Below are 19,402 nucleotides of genomic sequence, written 5' to 3'. Positions count from 1 at the left end.
CTCCCGAGTGGCACAGCGGTCTAAGGCAATGCATCACAGTGTTAGAGGTGTCACTACAGATCCTGGTTCGATCCCGGGCTGTATCACAACCGGCTGTGATCGGGAGTGCCATAGGGCGTCGCACAATTGGCCCAGTGTTGTCCTGGTTAGGGTTTGGCCGGTGTAGGCCGTCATTGTAAAACATGAATTTGTTCTTAACTGGCTTGCCTAGTTAAATAAAGGTGGTTAAAAAAAATGTTAATGAGCTCGCCATTTTTTATATCTCTCGTAATGAGGTTCACAGCAGCAGTGACGGATGTGTTAACATGACAACTGTGTCAGAGTTTTGAGTGACCTTTCTCCCCCTTTTGTTCCATGCTGGCTGAAGACCTAGCTAGCCAGTAACTAGCTATCACCAGATACAGATGGAAATATATAAGTATCATTTAAACCACGCCCCTCTGAAAACATGCCTTCTCTGATGTTGGTTGCAAGGCGGTACTTATTTGAATTAGCTAAGAGAAAATCATGTTACCATTGGTGTATTAAAATGAGAGTTAAGGTGATTTCACCTTTTCCCCTTAATAATCTAACATCCTGAATTTAAGTGTTTCACATGGTGGAGGGGACCAGTAACTTTCTATTGAAACTTTCTTTTGAAACTTTATCATACTCTTGTTTGATCCAAAGAGCATTACATTAAATGAAGAACATGCCTTTGACTGTTCATGACATTTTAATGTGTACAGGACTCAAATAGAGCCAATTACAAGGCACACCTTGAAATGTGTTAACAGTCAGCCGAACCTTTCCAACTTCTTGGTAGTTAGCCATGAGAGAAAAATGACGTAACATTTTTGTTTCTATACCTATACGATATTATGGGTAATATCTTAGTCACTCAAAAGGCTACCGGGACGTTTACGTGATCTGTGGTAGTAGTTTTCTAACAATTAAATGTATAAAGGGGACAGATCACAGTGGCAGGTCGTAAACCTTTAATGGTAGAATATTTAACAATGTCCATTTGATCTGTTCTGCCCAGTAATCACAACACGTTTGGAAGCCTTAGTTTAGGCCTCTTGAAGGTCAAGTGATATAAAACACCTCACATTTATTAATATGCTGTAATGTACAAATGCCTAGCAGCCAACATGCTTGCTTATTTTAAAAAGTAAAATACTGTTCAAAATAACTTTCTTACAGTTTATAAGTCACTTGTACAGTATTGTGCTGTGTTTATTTCTTTTAGTAATTTATATGAAAATGGCATCAAGTTACCATGAATATCTCGGTAATGTATTGGCACTCTCCAGAGATGGTAAGAGATTTATCATAACATATCTTGTTATAATTACAATAAATGTGTAGACCAGTGTATCATCTATAACAACATTCTTAGTAACAGTTATAGAAACATTTGACTTGCTATGGCTTTGATGTATTTTGTTTCAATATCCATATTGGTTGATCCACACTGGACAAGAGCAAGAACACTCACTAAGTGATCTAAATGCAAATGAAAACTTGCAAAGAACACTGGGTAATATGTCATTGGGTAATTACAGTAATATATTGTAATTGGCACTGTAAATATGATTACAGTAACTTACTTGGTACTGCAAATTAGATTAAAGTAACATTTTTGTAACCATAAAATAGATTAGAGTAGCTGTACTGAAAAATAGATGACAGTAACTTACTGGCCAAATGCTGCCAGTAAGTTACTGTACATTTTCAGGAAATGATTTGCCGTGTGTCTATGAATTTGTCAGTGGTTATATTTATTAAGAATGTGAGTGTTGTGTGTGTGTGTGTTAAGACTCTAGGGCATACAGTAGAGAAGAGGGTACAGAGCAGTTAATGAAAGTCTAGTTCCTGTTCTGCTTCAGTGGGTGTACAGAAGCCTTGATTACATCAATTAATTAACAAACCATTTAACTAGCCAAACATTGGTGATGGTTGATTGTGGTGTGGGTGTATGTGTGCACGTGTACGGAGAGTTTGTCCATGTTTGCGTGTCCATCCACCTGAGGGAATTTGCTTGTCAGTTTGTGTGCATACTACAGTGGGGCAAAAAAGTATTTAGTCAGCAACCAATTGTGCAAGTTCTCCCACTTAAAAAGATGAGAGGCCTGTCATTTTCATCATAGGTACACTTCAACTATGACAGACAAAATTAGAAAAACAAATCCAGAAAATCACATTGTAGGATTTTTAATGAATTTATTTGCAAATTATGGTGGAAAATAAGTATTTGGTCACCTACAAACAAGCAAGATTTCTGGCTCTCACAGATCTGTAACTTCTTCTTTAAGAGGCTCCTCTGTCCTCCACTTGTTACCTGTATTAATGGCACCTGTTTGAACTTGTTATCAGTATAAAAGACACCTGTCCACAACCTCAAACAGTCACACTTCATAATCCACTATGGCCAAGACCAAAGAGCTGTCAAAGGACACCAGAAACAAAATTGTAGACCTGCACCAGGCTGGGAAGACTGAATCTGCAATAGGTAAGCAGCTTGGTTTGAAGAAATCAACAGTGGGAGCATTTATTAGGAAATGGAAGACATACAAGACCACTGATAATCTCCCTCGATCTGGGGCTCCATGCAAGATCTCACCCCATGGGGTCAAAATGATCACAAGAACAGTGAGCAAAAATCCCAGAACCACACGGGGGGACCTAGTGAATGCCCTGGAGAGAGCTGGGACCAAAGTAACAAAGCCTACCATCAGTAACACACTACGCCGCCAGGGACTCAAATCCTGCAGTGCCAGACGTGTCCCCCTGTACATGTCCAGGCCCGTCTGAAGTTTGCTAGAGAGCATTTGGATGATCCAGAAGAAGATTGGAAGAATGTCATATGGTCAGATGAAACCAAAATATAACTTTTTGGTAAAAACTCAACTCGTCGTGTTTGGAGGACAAAGAATGCTGAGTTGGATCCAAAGAACACCATACCTACTGTGAAGCATGGGGGTGTAAACATGGGGCGGCAGGGTAGCCTAGTGGTTAGAGCGTTGGACTAGCAACCGGAAGGTTGTGAGTTCAAACCCCTGAGCTGACAAGGTACCAATCTGTCGTTCTGCCCCTGAACAGGCAGCTAACCCACTGTTCCCAGGCCGTCATTGAAAATAAGAATGTGTTCTTAACTGACTTGCCTGGTTAAAAAAAGGTTAAAAAAAAAACATCATGCTTTGGGGCTGTTTTTCTGCAAAGGGACCAGGACGACTGATCCGTGTAAAGGAAAGAATGAATGGGGCCATGTATCGGGAGATTTTGAGTGTAAACCTCCTTCCATCAGCAAGGGCATTGAAGATGAAACGTGGCTGGGTCTTTCAGCATGACAATGATCCCAAACACACCGCCCGGGCAACGAAGGAGTGGCTTCATAAGAAGCATTTCAAGGTCCTGGAGTGGCCTAGCCAGTCTCCAGATCTCAACCCCATAGAAAATCTTTGGAGGGAGTTGAAAGTCCGTGTTGCCCAGCAACAGCCCCAAAACATCACTGCTCTAGAGGAGATCTGCATGGAGGAATGGGCCAAAATACCAGCAACAGTGTGTGAAAACCTTGTGAAGACTTACAGAAAACGTTTGACCTCTGTCATTGCCAACAAAGGGTATATAACAAAGTATTGAGATAAACTTTTGTTATTGACCAAATACTTATTTTCCACCATAATTTGCAAATTAATTAATTAAAAATCCTACAATGTGATTTTCTGGATTTTCTTTCTTCTCATTTTGTTTGTCATAGATGAAGTGTACCTATGATGAAAATTACAGGCCTCTCATCTTTTTAAGTGGGAGAACTTGCACAATTGGTGGCTGACTAAATACTTTCTGCCCCACTGTATATGCAGTGGATGTGTGTGGTGTGTGGTGTCACTGTGTGTGTGCAATGTGTTTTTTTACATTTATTTTTATTTAACCAGGTAGGCCAGTTGAGAATAAGTTCTCATTTACAACTGCGACCTGGCCAAGATAAAGCAAAGTAGTGCAACAAAAACCAAAACAGAGAATTACACATAAACAAGCGTACAGTCAATAACACAACAGAAAAATCTATATACAGTGTGTGCAAATGTAGAAGATTAGGTAAGGCAATAAATAGGCCATAGAGGCGAAATAATTACAATTTAGCTTTAACACTAGAGTGAGAAATGTGCAGATGATGATGTGCAAGATACTGGGGTACAAAAGAGCAAGAGGGTAAGTAATAATATGGGGATGAGGTAGTCGGTTGTGCTATTTACAGATTGGCTGTATACAGGTACAGCGATCGGTCAGCTGCTTTGACAGCTGACGCTTAAAGTTAGAGAGGGAGATAAGTCTCCGTCTTCAGTGATTTTTGTAATTCGTTCCAGTCATTGGCAGCAGAGAACTGGAAGGAAAGGCGGCCAAAGTGTTGGCTTTGGAGATGACCAGTGAAATATACCTGCTGGAGTTTTACTAACATTTAAAAGCAGTTGGAGGCCCCTGAATGAGTGTTGTATGGCATTGAAGCTCGTTTGGAGGTTTGTTAACACAGTGTCCAAAGAAGGGCCAGATGTATACAGAATGGTGTCGTCTGCGTAGAGGTGGATCAGAGAATCACCAGCAGCTAGAGCGACATCATTGATATATACAGAGAAAAGAGCCGGCCCGAGAATTGAACCCTGTGGTACCCCCATAGAGACTGCCAGAGGTCCGGGCAACAGGCACTCCGATTTGACACACTGAACTCTGTCTGAGAAGTAGTTGGTGAACCAGGCGAGGCAGTCATTTGAGAAGCCAAGGCTTTTGAGTCTGCCGATAAGAATGCGGTGATTGACAGGGTTGAAAGCCTTGTCCAGGTTGATGAAGACGGCTGCGCAGCACTGTATTTTATCGATGGAGGTTATGATATCGTTTAGAACCTTGAGCGTGGCTGTGGTGCACCCATGACCAACTTGGAAATCAGATTGCATAGTGGAGAAGGTACGGTGGGATTCGAAATGGTCAGTGATCTGTTTGTTAACTTAGTTTCAAAGATTTTTAGAAAGGCAGGGTAGGATGGATATAGGTCTGTAACAGTTTGTTTGGATCTAGAGTGTCTCCCCCTTTGAAGAGGGAGATGACCGCGGTAGCTATCCAATTGTTAGGGATCTCAGATGATACGAATGAGAGGTTGAACAGACTAGTATTAGGGGTTGCAAACATTGCGGCGGATCATTTTAGAAAGAGAGGGTCCAGATTGTCGAGCCCAGCTGATTTCTCGGGGTCCACATTTTTCAGTTCTTTCAGAAAATCAGCTATCTGGATTTGGGTGAAGGAGAAATGGGGAGGCTTGGGCAAGTTGCTGTGGGGTTTGCAGAGCTGTTGACCAGGGTAGGGGTAGCCAGGTGCAAAGCATGGCCAGACGTAGAAAAATGGTTCTTGAAGTTCTCGATTATCGTAGATTTATCTGCCTCAGTGCAGTGGGCAGCTGGGAGGATGTGCTCTTATTCTCCATGGACTTTACAGTGTCCCAGAACTTTTTGGAGTTTGTGCTACAGGATGCAAATTTCTGTTTGGAAAAGCTAGCCATTGCTTTCTTAGCTGCCTGTGTATATTGGTTCCTAACTTCCCTGAAAAGTTGCTTATCGCGGGGGCTATTCGATGGTAATGCAGAACACCACAGGATGTTTTTGTGCTGGTCGAGGGCAGTCAATTCTGGAGTGAACCAATGGCTATATCTGTTCTTAGTTCTACATTTTTTGAATGGGGCATGCTTATATAAGATGGTGAGGGAAGCACTTTTAAAGAATAACCAGGCATCCTCCACTGATGGAATAAGGTCAATATCCTTCCAGGATACCCGGGCCAGGTCGATTAGAAAGGCCTGCTTGCTGAAGTGTTTTTAGGGAGCGTTTGACAGTGATGAGTGGTGGTCGTTTGACCCCAGACCTATTATGGACACAGGCAATGAGGCAGTGATCGCTGAGATCCTGGTTGAAGAATGCACAGGTGTATTTAGAGGGCAGGTTGGTCAGGAGGATATCTATGAGGGTGCCTGTGTTTACAGATTTAGTGTTGTACCTGGTAGGTTCCATGATAATTTGTGTAAGATTGTGGGCATCTAGCTTAGATTGTAGGATGGCCGGGGTGTTAAGCATATCCCAGTTTAGGTTACCTAACAGTACAATCTCTGAAGATAATTGGGGGGAAATTAATTCACATATTGTTTCCAGGGCACAGCTCGGGGTTGAAGGGGGTCTATAACCAGCGGCAACAGTGAGAGACTTATTTCTGAAAAGATGGATTTTTAAAAGTAGAAGCTTGAACTGTTTTGGCACAGTCCTGGATAGCATGACAGACCTCTGCAAGCTATCTCTGCAGTAGATTGCAACTCCACCCCCTTTGGCAGTTCTATCTTGTCGGAAAATGTTGTAGTTGGGGTTGGCGGAGTGTGCTAAAGCAGTGAATAAAACAAACTAAGGGAGGAGGCTTCTGATGTTAACATGCATGAAACCAATGCTTTTACGGTTACAGAAGTCAACAAATGAGAGCGCCTGGGGAATTGGAGTGGTGCTGCAGGGCCTGGGTTAATTTCACCAAAGGAACAGAGGAGGGGTAGGATAAGGGTACTGCTAAAGGCTATAAGAGCAGGTCGTCTAGTGCGTTCGGAACAGAGAGTAAAAGGAGCAGATTTCTGGTCGAGGAAGAATAGATTCATGACATAATGTACAGACAAGGGAATAGTAGGATGTGAGTAGAGTGGGAGGTAACTCAATGCATTGAGGTACGATGAGAGAGGTTTTGTCTCTAGAGGCACCAGTTAAGCCAGGTGAGGTCACCGCATGTGTCAGGGGTGGGACAAAAGGCCTATCTAAGGCATGTTTAGCAGGCCTGGAGCCTCTACAGTGAAATAAAACAACAATAACGCACCAAAACATCAATAGACAAGGCATATTGACATTAGAGAGAGCCATGTGTAGTCAAGTGATCATAGGGTCCAATGAGCAGCAGTAGGTGAGTAAGGGAGCCGTTCGGTAGTCGCTACTGTGGTAGTCGAGCTGGAGACACGGCGATTCAGACAGCTAGCAGGCCGGGGCTAGCAGATGGGCCTACGGAGACGTCGCAACGGAAAAGCCTGTTGAAACCACCTTGGATGATTACGTCAGCAGACCAGTCATGATGGATCGGCGGGGATATGTGTCGGCAATGAAGGGTCCAGGCCAATTGGCAAAAAAGGCATTGTAGCCCAAGAACTAGCTGATAGACCTCTTCGGCTAGCCGGGAGATGGGCCTAGCTTGAGGCTAACTGGTGCTTGCTTCAGGACAGAGGCGTTAACCAGCAGTAGCCACTCAAATGCAGCTAGCTAGCTGCGATGATCTGGTGTAATGGACCAGGGCTTGCGGCAGGAATCCGGTGATGAGGTAGAGAAAAAGCAGTCCTATATGTTTTGGGTTGATATCACGCTGTGCAGACTGGCAGGTATTGCCCGAGCTGAAGCTGGCTGTAGTCCGAGTTAACGGTGAAGACCGCCAGCAGTGGCAAACTGACAACTAGCTAGTAGCTAGTTAGCTGGCTAGCTTCTGATTGGGGTTCCGATTCTAAGATATAAATAGCAGATCCGTACCACATTGGGTGAGGCTGGTTGCAGGAACGTATATTCAGTTCGTAGGTGGAAAGTAATATTAAAAAATTTAGGAGAAAAACGACTATGTAAATGGGACAATACGGGACAAGACAAAACACACGTCCGACTGCTACACCATCTTTGTGTGGAGAACGGTTGTGGCTGCAGCAGCATCATCTCAGTGGAGGAATGTGACACAGACCAAAGCAGACCCATGAGAAGCTGCTGCTCATCATGATGAGTTCAGGTTTTTGTGGCCCCTACCCCCACCGAAGTTGCCCATCGCTGTTCTAAACAGTACAGTTAGTTCTAAAAAATAGAACTAACTAACTAACGTCTAAAAAAACTAAAAGGTTCTTTGTAGATACTTTTGAAGAACCATGCAGGGTTTTTTGTTCTGGTCAACTATATTATTTTGTTAATTATCAGCCAACAGAGCAAATAACCATTTTGTGAACAGCAAAGAATCATTGAAGAGCTCAAAGGGTTCTTTACCAAAGAACCATTGAGGAACGCTAATTTTTTAGTGTGTTCTTGGGGGCTTGAACAAAAAAGTGGTTTGCGATTTTGTTCATCCTGGTGAGCCGGCATTTTGAGTTATATCTCTGGCATATCTTGGCATGCATCATTCAAGACTAAGTTTAAATTGTGTCAGTGCAATTGACATATATTGCAGAATGTCTCAGGAAAGACTGTCAGGGTTGGAAATACTCAGTGTAGAAAACAGTCGGGCTCACAACCTGGACCCTACAGGCCATGGTGAACACATGCATTGTGATTGCTAGCTACGCTAGTTATTTAGTTGTGGCCATCTGGTTAGAATCAACAAAAGCTTACTACAAATTCTAGCTAGCTAGCAACAACATTAGCGCAGCTCGCTAGTTAGCTTACATTAGCTACATCAGGCACAAGCTACTGCCACCTTGTGGCCTGGAGTATTTAAATGAAGCATATCGAAAGTAAATCTGTTCTATGTGAAAAACAATAAGTTGACTGCAGACACTCTGAGATGCTGAGATGCTAAGTATCTATCGGCAGTCAGATTTATTGGTGTGTCTGACCCTTAACAAAATCAATGGGGCCCCCCTGGAGGTCAGAGCCCTTGGGCACGTGCCCTGCATGCCCTGTCAGTATTCAGCCAAGATAACTTCCTAGACTAACTTACCAAAGTGTTAGCTGACATGACTAATTGAGTGAGTGTCAGTCAGTGAAAAATGTCGAACTTGCACCTTGTGTATTCTTCTATTGGAACTCTCAAAGTTGAGACCCCTTCATTAGAGTCGTCTGACAGCTCTGTCGGGAAAAGGTTTGACTGATGAAGTGGAGAGGAGAAAAGCTGTGTGTGTGTGTGTGGTTAGAAGCATAGCTGTGTGTGTGTGTGGTGGGGGGTGATAGATAAAGCTGCAGGACCAAACTGGATGTTGTGAGAGAGAAAGAGAAAGTAACATAATAAAGGACAGATCGCCTCGGACTGTGGAGGAGGGTGACTCACTGCTCCTCCGCACAACGAGAGAGAGACAGAGAGAGAGAAAAAGAGACAAAGACGGAGAGAGAGAGAGGTTGTACTCCTCTGCCTCCGCTCATTCCATTCCCCACCTTTGCTTATTGTGTGCTGAGGCATCCACTTGTGGGCTATGGTGTGGGCATACATATACATCAACACGTCTGTGGGCTTTGTTGTTTTTGTTGTTGTTGTTGTGGAGGAGGAGGAGGAGAACCAGGGTGTAGGTGGGGGATGGGAGTGTTCCAAGACAGAGGTAGGTGACCTTGGCCTGGGTTGAGGTTCGAGGGCCCCCGGCCCAGGTAGAAGCAGGTAATTGGTGTATACCACAGAATGGTGTTCTGACTGAAGAGATCAATACCCTGGTGTGTGTGTGTGTGTGTGTGTGTGTGTGTGTGTGTGTGTGTGTGTGTGTGTGTGTGTGTGTGTGTGTGTGTGTGTGTGTGTGTGTGTGTGTGTGTGTGTGTGTGTGTGTGTGTGTATGTGTGTATGTGTGTTTTATCCAGGCAAGGATTAAGAGGTTGTCTGGAGAAGATGTTGGCTATCTATCTGTTTTATCACCTGGAGAACTTTGCTTTGGTTACCACCTAGACTACATTTGGTTACCACCTAGACCACATTTGGTTTCCACCTAGACTACATTTGGTTACCACCTAGGCCACATTTGGTTACCACCTAGGCCACATTTGGTTACCACCTAGGCCACATTTGGTTACCACCTAGGCCACATTTGGTTTCCACCTAGACCACATTTGGTTACCACCTAGGCCACATTTGGTTACCACCTAGACTACATTTGGTTACCACCTAGACCACATTTGGTTACCACCTAGGCCACATTTGGTTACCACCTAGACCACATTTGGTTACCACCTAGGCCACATTTGGTTACCACCTAGGCCACATTTGGTTACCACCTAGGCCACATTTGGTTACCACCTAGGCCACATTTGGTTTCCACCTAGACCACATTTGGTTACCACCTAGACTACATTTGGTTACCACCTAGACCACATTTGGTTTCCACCTAGGCCACATTTGGTTACCACCTAGGCCACATTTGGTTACCACCTAGGCCACATTTGGTTACCACCTAGGCCACATTTGGTTACCACCTAGGCCACATTTGGTTACCACCTAGGCCACATTTGGTTACCACCTAGGCCACATTTGGTTACCACCTAGGCCACATTTGGTTACCACCTAGGCCACATTTGGTTACCACCTAGGCCACATTTGGTTACCACCTAGGCCACATTTGGTTACCACCTAGGCCACATTTGGTTACCACCTAGGCCACATTTGGTTACCACCTAGGCCACATTTGGTTACCACCTAGGCCACATTTGGTTACCACCTAGGCCACATTTGGTTACCACCTAGAGCACATTTGGTTACCACCTAGACCACATTTGGTTACCACCTAGATCACATTTCCTGATCTTGTGTGTCTCTCTCTCGTACACATTATCACACACGCACAATACTTTCCTGGCTGTACCCTTCTATTTCAATTTCCCCTTCATGGTTTCATATTCCATCATTTTATTCTCTCTGGCCTACTAATAATGATATGGTCAATTCCAATGAGCCATTTTAAATATAATTATAGCTCATACTGGAACCCAAAAAATACTACAGTCTACTATAGAATACTACAGTACTTACTATAGAATTATATAATGCACACTCGTATCCCTATGTCATGGGTAGTACTTACTATAGAATGTTATAGAATACTGTAGAAAAAACACTGCAGTAAATACTACAGTAATGTCTGCAAAAACACTTTTCTAACAATAGTAAATACCACAGTGTTTAATTTGCATATACCCTACCCATTTCCTTCCTCTATATCTCAATTTGAGCCACCCACTCGTGAGAAACCTACATGGCAAGTGTAGACCATATTGTGATCCCTACAGGTTATAGGAAAGAGCACACCCCTGTCCTACCCACCCACCCACCCACAAAACCAGAAGTTTACATACACCTCAGCCAAATACATTTAAATTCAGTTTTTCACAATTCCTGCCATTTAATCCAAGTAATCCCTGTTTTAGGTCAGTTAGGATCACCACTTTATTTTAGGAATGTGAAATGTCAGAATAATAGTTGAGAGAATTATTTATTTCAGCTTTTATTTCTTCATCACATTCACATTGGGTCAGAAGTTTACATACACTCAATTAGTATTTAGTAGCGTTGCCTTTAAGTTGTTTAACTTGGGTCGAACGCTTCCCACAATACATTGGGTGAATTTTGGCCCATTCCTCCTGACAGAGCTGGTGTAACTGAATCAGGTTTGTAGGCATCCTTGCTCGCACACGCTTTTTCAGTTCTGCCCACACATGTTCTATAAGATTGAGGTCAGGGCTTTGTGATGTCCACTCCAAGACCTTGACTTTGTTGTCCTTAAGCCATTTTGCCACAACTTTGGAAGTATGCTTGGGGTCATTGTACATTTGGAAGACCCATTTGTGACCAAGCTTTAACTTCCTGACTGATGTCTTGAGGTGATGCTTTAATATGTCCACATAATTGTCCTCACTCATGTTGCCATCTACTTTGTGAAGTGTGCCACCCCCACAACATGATGCTGCCACCCCCGTGTATCACGGTTGGGATGGTGTTTTCAGTTTGCAAGCATCCCCCTTTTTCCTCCAAACATAACGATGGCCATTGTGGCCAAACAGTTCTATTTTTGTTTCATCAGACCAGAGGACATTTCTCCAAAAAGTATGATCTTTGTCCCCATGTGCAGTTGCAAACCGTAGTCTGGCTTTTTTGTGGCGATTTTGGAGTAGGGGCTTCTTCCGTGCTGAGCGGCCTTTCAGATTATGTCGATTTAGGACTCGTTCTACTGTGGATATAGATACTTTTGTATCTGTTTCCTCCAGCATCTTCACAGGGTCCTTTGCTGTTGTTCTGGGATTGATTTGCACTTTTCCTTCCAAAGTACGTTCATCTCTAGGAGACAGACCGTGTCTCCTTCCTGAGCGGTATGACGGCTGCGTGGTCGCATGGTGTTTATACGTGCGTACTATTGCTTGTACAGATGAACGTGGTACCTTCAGGCGTTTGGAAATTGCTCCCAAGGACAATCCAGGTCTTTTTGCTGAGTTCTTGGCTGATTTCTTTAGAAACACTATAGTGTTTTTGCAGACTTCCCGAAGACTTTCATTCTGAAAGCCTTGAATATGCATTTTGTTTTTAGATGCAGGCAGTTTATTTGAAAAGGTCAAAGGTATAATTGAGCCCCCTATGAATTTACCTGACACCCCTGTGCACTCCTTTACCAGGTTCTCCTTTTCATCCTTCTCTGTTTCAGAAGTGTGTAAAGCCGGAAAGAAATTGATTTTAAAAAATCCCCTGGCCCTAATGAACTAGACCCCCGCCTCCTACACCTAGCTGCAGACATCATCCCCCCCCCCTAACATGTAGTTTTAACCTCGTGCTTGATGTTAAGAAAATCCCCAAGTTATGGAAATCTGCTTTTGTACTGCCTCTCCTGAAAGGTGGAGATCCTTCGCTACTTGACAACTATTGACCCATATCAAAATTGTCTGTACTGTCAAAGGTACCGGAGTCCTTAGTTTTTAGGCAGTTAAAGGTCTACTTCCAAGAAAACAACATCTTAAATGGAATGCAATCAGGTTTTAGGTCTGGCCACAGCACTGTTATGGCAACATTGAAGGTTTTGAATGACATCCACTGTGCTCTTGATAAGAAGTTACATTGTGTGTCTATTTGTATTGATTTGGCGAAGGCTTTTGACACCGTGGACCATGCTGTGTTAGTGCAAAGGTTCAAATGTTGTGGAATTACTGGTCATGTTCTAGATTGGTTTATAAATTACCTATCAAATCGTACACAATGTGTAATGGTGGATGGTTGTAAATTTGAGCCCATAGAGGTGTGCTCAGGTGTTCTGCAAGATTCTATTTTGGGCCCACTGCTGTTAATTTTGTATATCAACAACATTGGGGATCTTATTTAAACAGCGGATGTTCATTTTTATGCAGATGATACTGTTCTTTATTCAAGTGATTATACACTGATTTATAAGGCCATATTGGGTAAAATGCCATTTTATCTCTTTTTTTTGTCTATATCATAGAAGAGTGTAATTGTTTTTAGGCCAGCTGTTTTTAGTCAAGACGTTTGTTTTTAATGTACAATGTTTTTGTTGTACTGTATGTGTGTTTATAGTTTTGTTTTAATATTGTGTTAGTGTATGTAAGTTGTTTTGTCTGAAACATTGTTCCTTCTGCTGCTCTTGGACCAGCTCTCTATTGGAAAAGAGATGTTATCTCTTGTTATTATACAACCCTAAATCTGTAACCATGATATCATCATGACCAACTTGCCCTCTAAAGTCTCCTCTGGAGTCTTCAACCAGGATCTCCGCGATCACTGCATCATTGCCTGCGTGCGTAATGGGTCCGTGGTCAAACGACCACCCCTCATCACTGTCAAATGCTCCCTAAAACACTTTCTCCTTTTATTCCTCCCTCCTCCTCGCCTCCCTCCTCCATTCTTATCCTTCCTACCCTCATATGCCTCTGCTCCACAAAAAAAGTAATTAGCACAAATTACACGAGAGAGAGAGAGAGAGAGAGAGAGAGAGAGAGAGAGAGAGAGAGAGAGAGAGAGAGAGAGAGAGAGAGAGAGAGAGAGAGAGAGAGAGAGAGAGAGAGAGAGAGAGAGAGAGAGAGAGAGAGAGAGAGAGAGAGAGAGAGAGAGAGAGAGAGAGAGAGAGAGAGAGAGAGAGAGAGAGAGAGAGAGAGAGAGAGAAAAAAGAGCCAGGCTGAGCAGGGCTTTCCGGGCATCAACATCCAAAGCCAGGTTTTATTTTGGGGTGAGGTGCAAAGACACCCTCCACCTCTTTCCTTCTCCCTTTTGCTCCCTCACTCCTTCTCTCTGATTTCTGAATGAGTGTAGATGATTCCGATTTACACTCTTTCTCCTGGTTGGCTGTGCTCCTGGTTGGCTTGCTTGCAGTGTGTGAGCGCACGTGTGTGTGAGCGCGCAGACTACAGAGTAGGGTAGAGCACTGCTTCTGCTAGGCTTATTGCTGCTTGTGTCGACTAAAAAACATGTTATTTCTCTTTTCAGTCCATCATGGAGCAGTTCAACCCATGCTTGCGGAACTTTGTGGCCATGGGGAAGAGCTACGAGAAGGCCCTATCCAGTGAGTACATCCTTCTCTTCTTCTTTTCCTTTATCTCATCCCCCCTTCCTCTCCTCCTGTCCAGAGGACAGGCAAAGACCCATATCGCTTGACACTGTTTTATCTGAACTAGAAATAATCTCAGATGCTGGGGATATATTTCTCACGTTGGCAACTGTGTGTAGCCTATAGTCAGCATCCTCAGCATCCCTGAGCTCTTCTTGGACTTAGCTATGAATTTGATTGATTTGATAGTCTACTATTTGGAAAAGAGAACGCAAAGACCCCTAACAGAGAACGACTTCACTGTGTCCCCACCCTACATTGATTAAAACGCCAAATTAACTCCCAGCTAGCCGTCAGTAGGTGTAGTCTCCCCTGAATGTTGATGTTTGTTTGATGTTTTCTGTTCTTTGTTGGGAGGCTCAGGATGCCTTCCTCCTTTAATGTCCCGTTAGAATTTTTCATGTCAACATCTTGCCCTCTCTTCTCCTCTTTTCCGCTTCACTAGCATCCCTCCATCCCTGCATATCTTCAAGTCAAGTCATTTTCATTGTACTTCTTTGGTTGTTCACAAGTCGGGATATGATGTGGTGATCCAGGTGTTTGTGTGGAGTAGATACATGGGTGAGAGCAGGAGCACACCACTTTTGAGATATCTCCAGGAAGGTGTGTAGGGGGGTGGGGGGTGTGTGTGTAAGTGGAGCGTAGTCTAATAAGAACTAGGGCAAGCGGCGCTGAGAGAATAAAACTGGTATCCAGGACAGAACTAGTATCCAGGTCAGCCAGAGGAAGGAGAGGAGGAGAGAAAGAGAGAAGAATACATTGGAGTTACAGAGTCTTGCTGCTTCTATTCATCAGTATGCCTGTACTATGAGAGAGAGAGAGAGAGTGAGAGAGAGAGAGAGAGAGAAGTGCAGGGATTGAGAGATAGAAGTGCAGGGATTGAGAGATAGAAGTGCAGGGATTGAGAGATAGAAGTGCAGGGATTGAGAGAAACAGGGAAAGCGTTAGAGCGAGAGGTGCACGAAAACCAGGAATGACTGTGGAAGCCCCGAGGACCAACAAAGGAGGACTCAGTGTAGTCTGATAGATAAGACTAAAATTAGCCAAACAGGTCTCAGGTGGGGACTTGCACTTCATCAATGCCAGGCAGGCGCAAGGACTGGGGTTCTGGCTCGGTCTACAGTTGCAGAGGCACAGGGCACAGTCAGCATTCAACTCACCACAGGGCGCCTGGTGGGCATCCATCTGCTAGCTGAATTTGTAAATATGCCAGTTCTGCCTTCGCTCTTAGGATATAAAGGAAGGAGAGGTGGTGCTGGACTTTACTGGAGATCCCTGGAGCTTTGTTGACTAACATAATGGTCCAGGGAGAGTGCTGCCTGCTGTTAGTGGGTGCTACCCAGAGTGGAAGAGAAATACAGTGGCTGTAAGACTCAGGCTGGTTCCCAGACTTGCCCTCTACAAGATCATCAGCAAACTCCATCACCATCATCTACCATTCTCTGACCAGCTCTCTCCGCTCAAGCCATGAACGGACCCTCCATCTTCGGAGGATGCAGCTTTCAAAGACTTGGCCTCTATTGGTTGAGCTGTCCAGATAAATTGCTTGTTTGTTTTTTGCTGTTGAAGCGCTTTGAGATTCTATGAAAAGCGCTATAGAAATGCCGTACATTGTTAGTTATCCTCAGAGGAGATGCTGTTTGATCAGTTTGTGTTTGGTTTTGGAGGATAGGATAGTGTGCAGTGGGTGTAGTGCTTGAATAGGATGCAATGCTTTGACTAGTATTTAGTCAGGTACTCTGTTTATCATTGAGCTTTGGTACCGGCGACAGAAGGTGGGGCAATTTCACACAACACACATCCAAACTGGGCATCATGTTGAAGGTGGGGCAGAGAGAGATGTCTCAACAGGGACAAACTGTGTTGGAGAGATGGAGGAGAGAACAAAAAAGAGGCTGAGTGTGAAGACTGAAGGGATTTGATAAAGGAGTAGAGGGAGGGAAGGATTGTGAGAGAGAAGGGGGTTGGATGGTGGATTTGGAAAAGAGCGAGTTGAAGATGGATGAAGTACTCAACACATCAAGCTGCAGCCTGATCTGGTTTATACCGGTTTTACTCCTCCTAGAGTGTGTGTTTAATTTACTCTGGAATAGGTGGGAGGAATGGATGGCGTGTCTCACCTCCAGTCTGTATATTATCAGCTGTCTGCTTCATATCAGAGGTTTAATCCTCTTTACTGAAGACATACACACACACACACACACACACACACACACACACACACACACACACACACACACACACACACACACACACACACACACACACACACACACACACACACACACACACACACAATCCCCCGGCTTGCAAAGCTCTCAGATCTCTTCCCAGTTAATCCAGCCATACCTGGCCTGCCACACTCCACCGCTCGTCGCTGGCTGGGATTTCTGTGGACATTGCTAAATTAGCCCATCCACACAAGGTGTTACCGTACCGCACAATCCCACTTCTGGCCCCTTACCCTCATTCTTCTATCCCAACCAGTCTTAACCAAAGTTGGGCTCAGGAAGAGCTGAGAGAAACGGTCTCTCTTCCTGGTTGTGTCAGTCTGAGTGAACCCAGCTACAGTGTAGTATGCTGTCGGCTTTAGGCTCTGGAGTCTGGGGTGTTCTTGTGGGCTATTATCAGTTCAGTGACCTCGGGATAACGATTCTGATAAATGTAGAGAATGGAAAGAAAAATTAATAAAGGAAATAATGGAGACAGAAATGAGCTGGGGCTCTCAATCTTAGTGTTTGAAGTGAAAAGGAATATAATAATGTAGCATCAGCTTGTTGGCTGCATTTCCGGGGAAATGATTCCCATATGATTGCATTACTGTAGAAAACTCAACTCAACTAGACGAACAGATTTGAATTCTTCCCAATAAGATTCATGATGTATTTGGGTAACACTTTATTTCACTGTCCGGATTAAATAAAGTTCTGACACTCCACATAAATATGTATCAGTCAAAATGTTTGTTTATTTTAATTATTTTTGTATTGTTATATACTCCTTTTTCTCCCCAGTTGGAAATGACAGTTTTGCCCCATCGCTGCAACTCCTGTACGGCCTCGGGGGAGGTGAAGATTGTGAGCCATGTGTCCTCTGAAACACGACCCCACAAAGCAACACACTGCTTCTTGACACACTGCTCGCTTTGCCTGGAAGCCACCCGCACCAATGTGTCGGAGGAAACATTGTATAGCTAGCGACCAAAGTCAACGTGCATGTTCCCGGCCCACCACAAGGAATCGCTAGAGCGCGATGGGACAAGGACATCCAAGCAAGCCAAACCCTCCCCTAACACAGACGACACTGGGCCAATTGTGCGCCACCTCATGGGTCCCCCGGTCACGGCCGGCTTCGACACAGCCCATGATCGAACCCGGATCTGTAGTGACGCCTCTAGCACTCCAATGCAGTGCTTTAGACCACTGCGCCACTCAGGAGGCCGTATCCGTCAAAGTTAATACATTCTGAGTGGAGTCTGCTTGTCGCATACATATGTATCCATCTAACTGGACATCCTGTCCCCTTGTTATGAGAGCAACTCTGTGCCTACTCTGTGTTCCTTGTCCCTGTTCCTGGACTGAGACCTGAGTCACTGGTAGATGTTTCAGTTAGTGTCTCTGTCACTCTGCATGAGTAACAGTCTAAAGGAGCACACTGGCTTCATTGGTATTGCAGTAGCCTATGAATCACCTTGAAAGTTAGGCAGGTTGTCATATTATGTTTTAAAAGTTTTGCAGTTGTTAAGACTGGTATTATCTTGCCTTTCCTGGACTTTCCTAACTTTCTCTAGTCTGTATTTCCTGTAGTTCCACTTTCCATCCAGCATCTGCTCTATCCAGCAATCGTTCCTATAGCTGTTTCTCTTCTTCAGTGCTGTCCTTTCCTTTTAGCCACCATTTTTATTGTTGCATGAGCCCTTTCCATTGTCGCCTGTAGTAGCATTAGCCCTTTCCATTGTCGCCTGTAGTAGCATTAGCCCTTTCCATTGTCGCCTGAAGTAGCATTAGCCGTTTACATTGTCGCCTGCAGTAGCATTATTCCATTCCATTGTCGCCTGTAGTAGCATTAGCCCTTTCCATTGTCGCTTGTAGTAGCATTAGCCCTTTCCATTGTCGCCTGAAGTAGCATTAGCCGTTTACATTGTCGCCTCTAGTAGCATTATCCCATTCCATTGTCGCCTGAAGTAGCATTAGCCGTTTACATTGTCGCCTGCAGTAGCATTAGCCGTTTACATTGTCGCCTGCAGTAGCATTATTCCATTCCATTGTCGCCTGTAGTAGCATTAGCCCTTCCATTGTCGCTTGTAGTAGCATTAGCCCTTTCCATTGTCGCCTGAAGTAGCATTAGCCGTTTACATTGTCGCCTGCAGTAGCATTATTCCATTCCATTGTCGCCTGTAGTAGCATTAGCCCTTTCCATTGTCGCTTGTAGTAGCATTAGCCCTTTCCATTGTCGCCTGAAGTAACATTAGCCGTTTACATTGTCGCCTCTAGTAGCATTATCCCATTCCATTGTCGCCTGAAGTAGCATTAGCCGTTTACATTGTCGCCTGCAGTAGCATTAGCCGTTTACATTGTCGCCTGCAGTAGCATTATTCCATTCCATTGTCGCCTGTAGTAGCATTAGCCCTTCCATTGTCGCTTGTAGTAGCATTAGCCCTTTCCATTGTCGCCTGAAGTAGCATTAGCCGTTTACATTGTCGCCTGCAGCAGCATTATTCCATTCCATTGTCGCCTGTAGTAGCATTAGCCCTTTCCATTGTCGCTTGTAGTAGCATTAGCCCTTTCCATTGTCGCCTGAAGTAGCATTAGCCGTTTACATTGTCGCCTCTAGTAGTATTATCCCATTCCATTGTCGCCTGAAGTAGCATTAGCCCTTTCCATTGTCGCTTGTAGTAGCATTAGCCCTTTCCATTGTCGCCTGAAGTAGCATTAGCCGTTTACATTGTCGCCTCTAGTAGCATTATCCCATTCCATTGTCGCCTGTAGTAGCATTAGCCCTTTCCATTGTAGCCTGTAGCAGCATTATCTCTTTCAATTGTCGCCTGTAGCAGCATTAGCTCTTTCCCATTATAGACTATAGTTGCCTTTAGCC

General features: G+C 44.1%; 1 protein-coding gene across 6 annotated transcripts in view; it reads left to right on the top strand.

Moving 5' to 3' along the window:
* LOC135512075 (brain-specific angiogenesis inhibitor 1-associated protein 2-like) overlaps nucleotides 1-19,402 on the top strand; it is a 177,223-nt gene that overhangs the window by 28,950 nt on the left and 128,871 nt on the right. For all 6 annotated transcript variants that reach the window (XM_064933717.1, XM_064933712.1, XM_064933716.1 and 3 more), the window contains exon 2: nucleotides 14,188-14,263. In XM_064933717.1, coding sequence (XP_064789789.1) covers nucleotides 14,188-14,263 — 76 coding nt within the window. The remainder of the gene's footprint in view (nucleotides 1-14,187; nucleotides 14,264-19,402) is intronic.

Source organism: Oncorhynchus masou, chromosome 24 (assembly GCF_036934945.1).
Source record: "Oncorhynchus masou masou isolate Uvic2021 chromosome 24, UVic_Omas_1.1, whole genome shotgun sequence".
Classification (NCBI taxonomy): Eukaryota; Metazoa; Chordata; class Actinopteri; order Salmoniformes; family Salmonidae; genus Oncorhynchus; species Oncorhynchus masou.
Note: the sequence above shows the minus strand (reverse complement) of the source record. Positions and strands in the feature narration are given on the sequence as shown.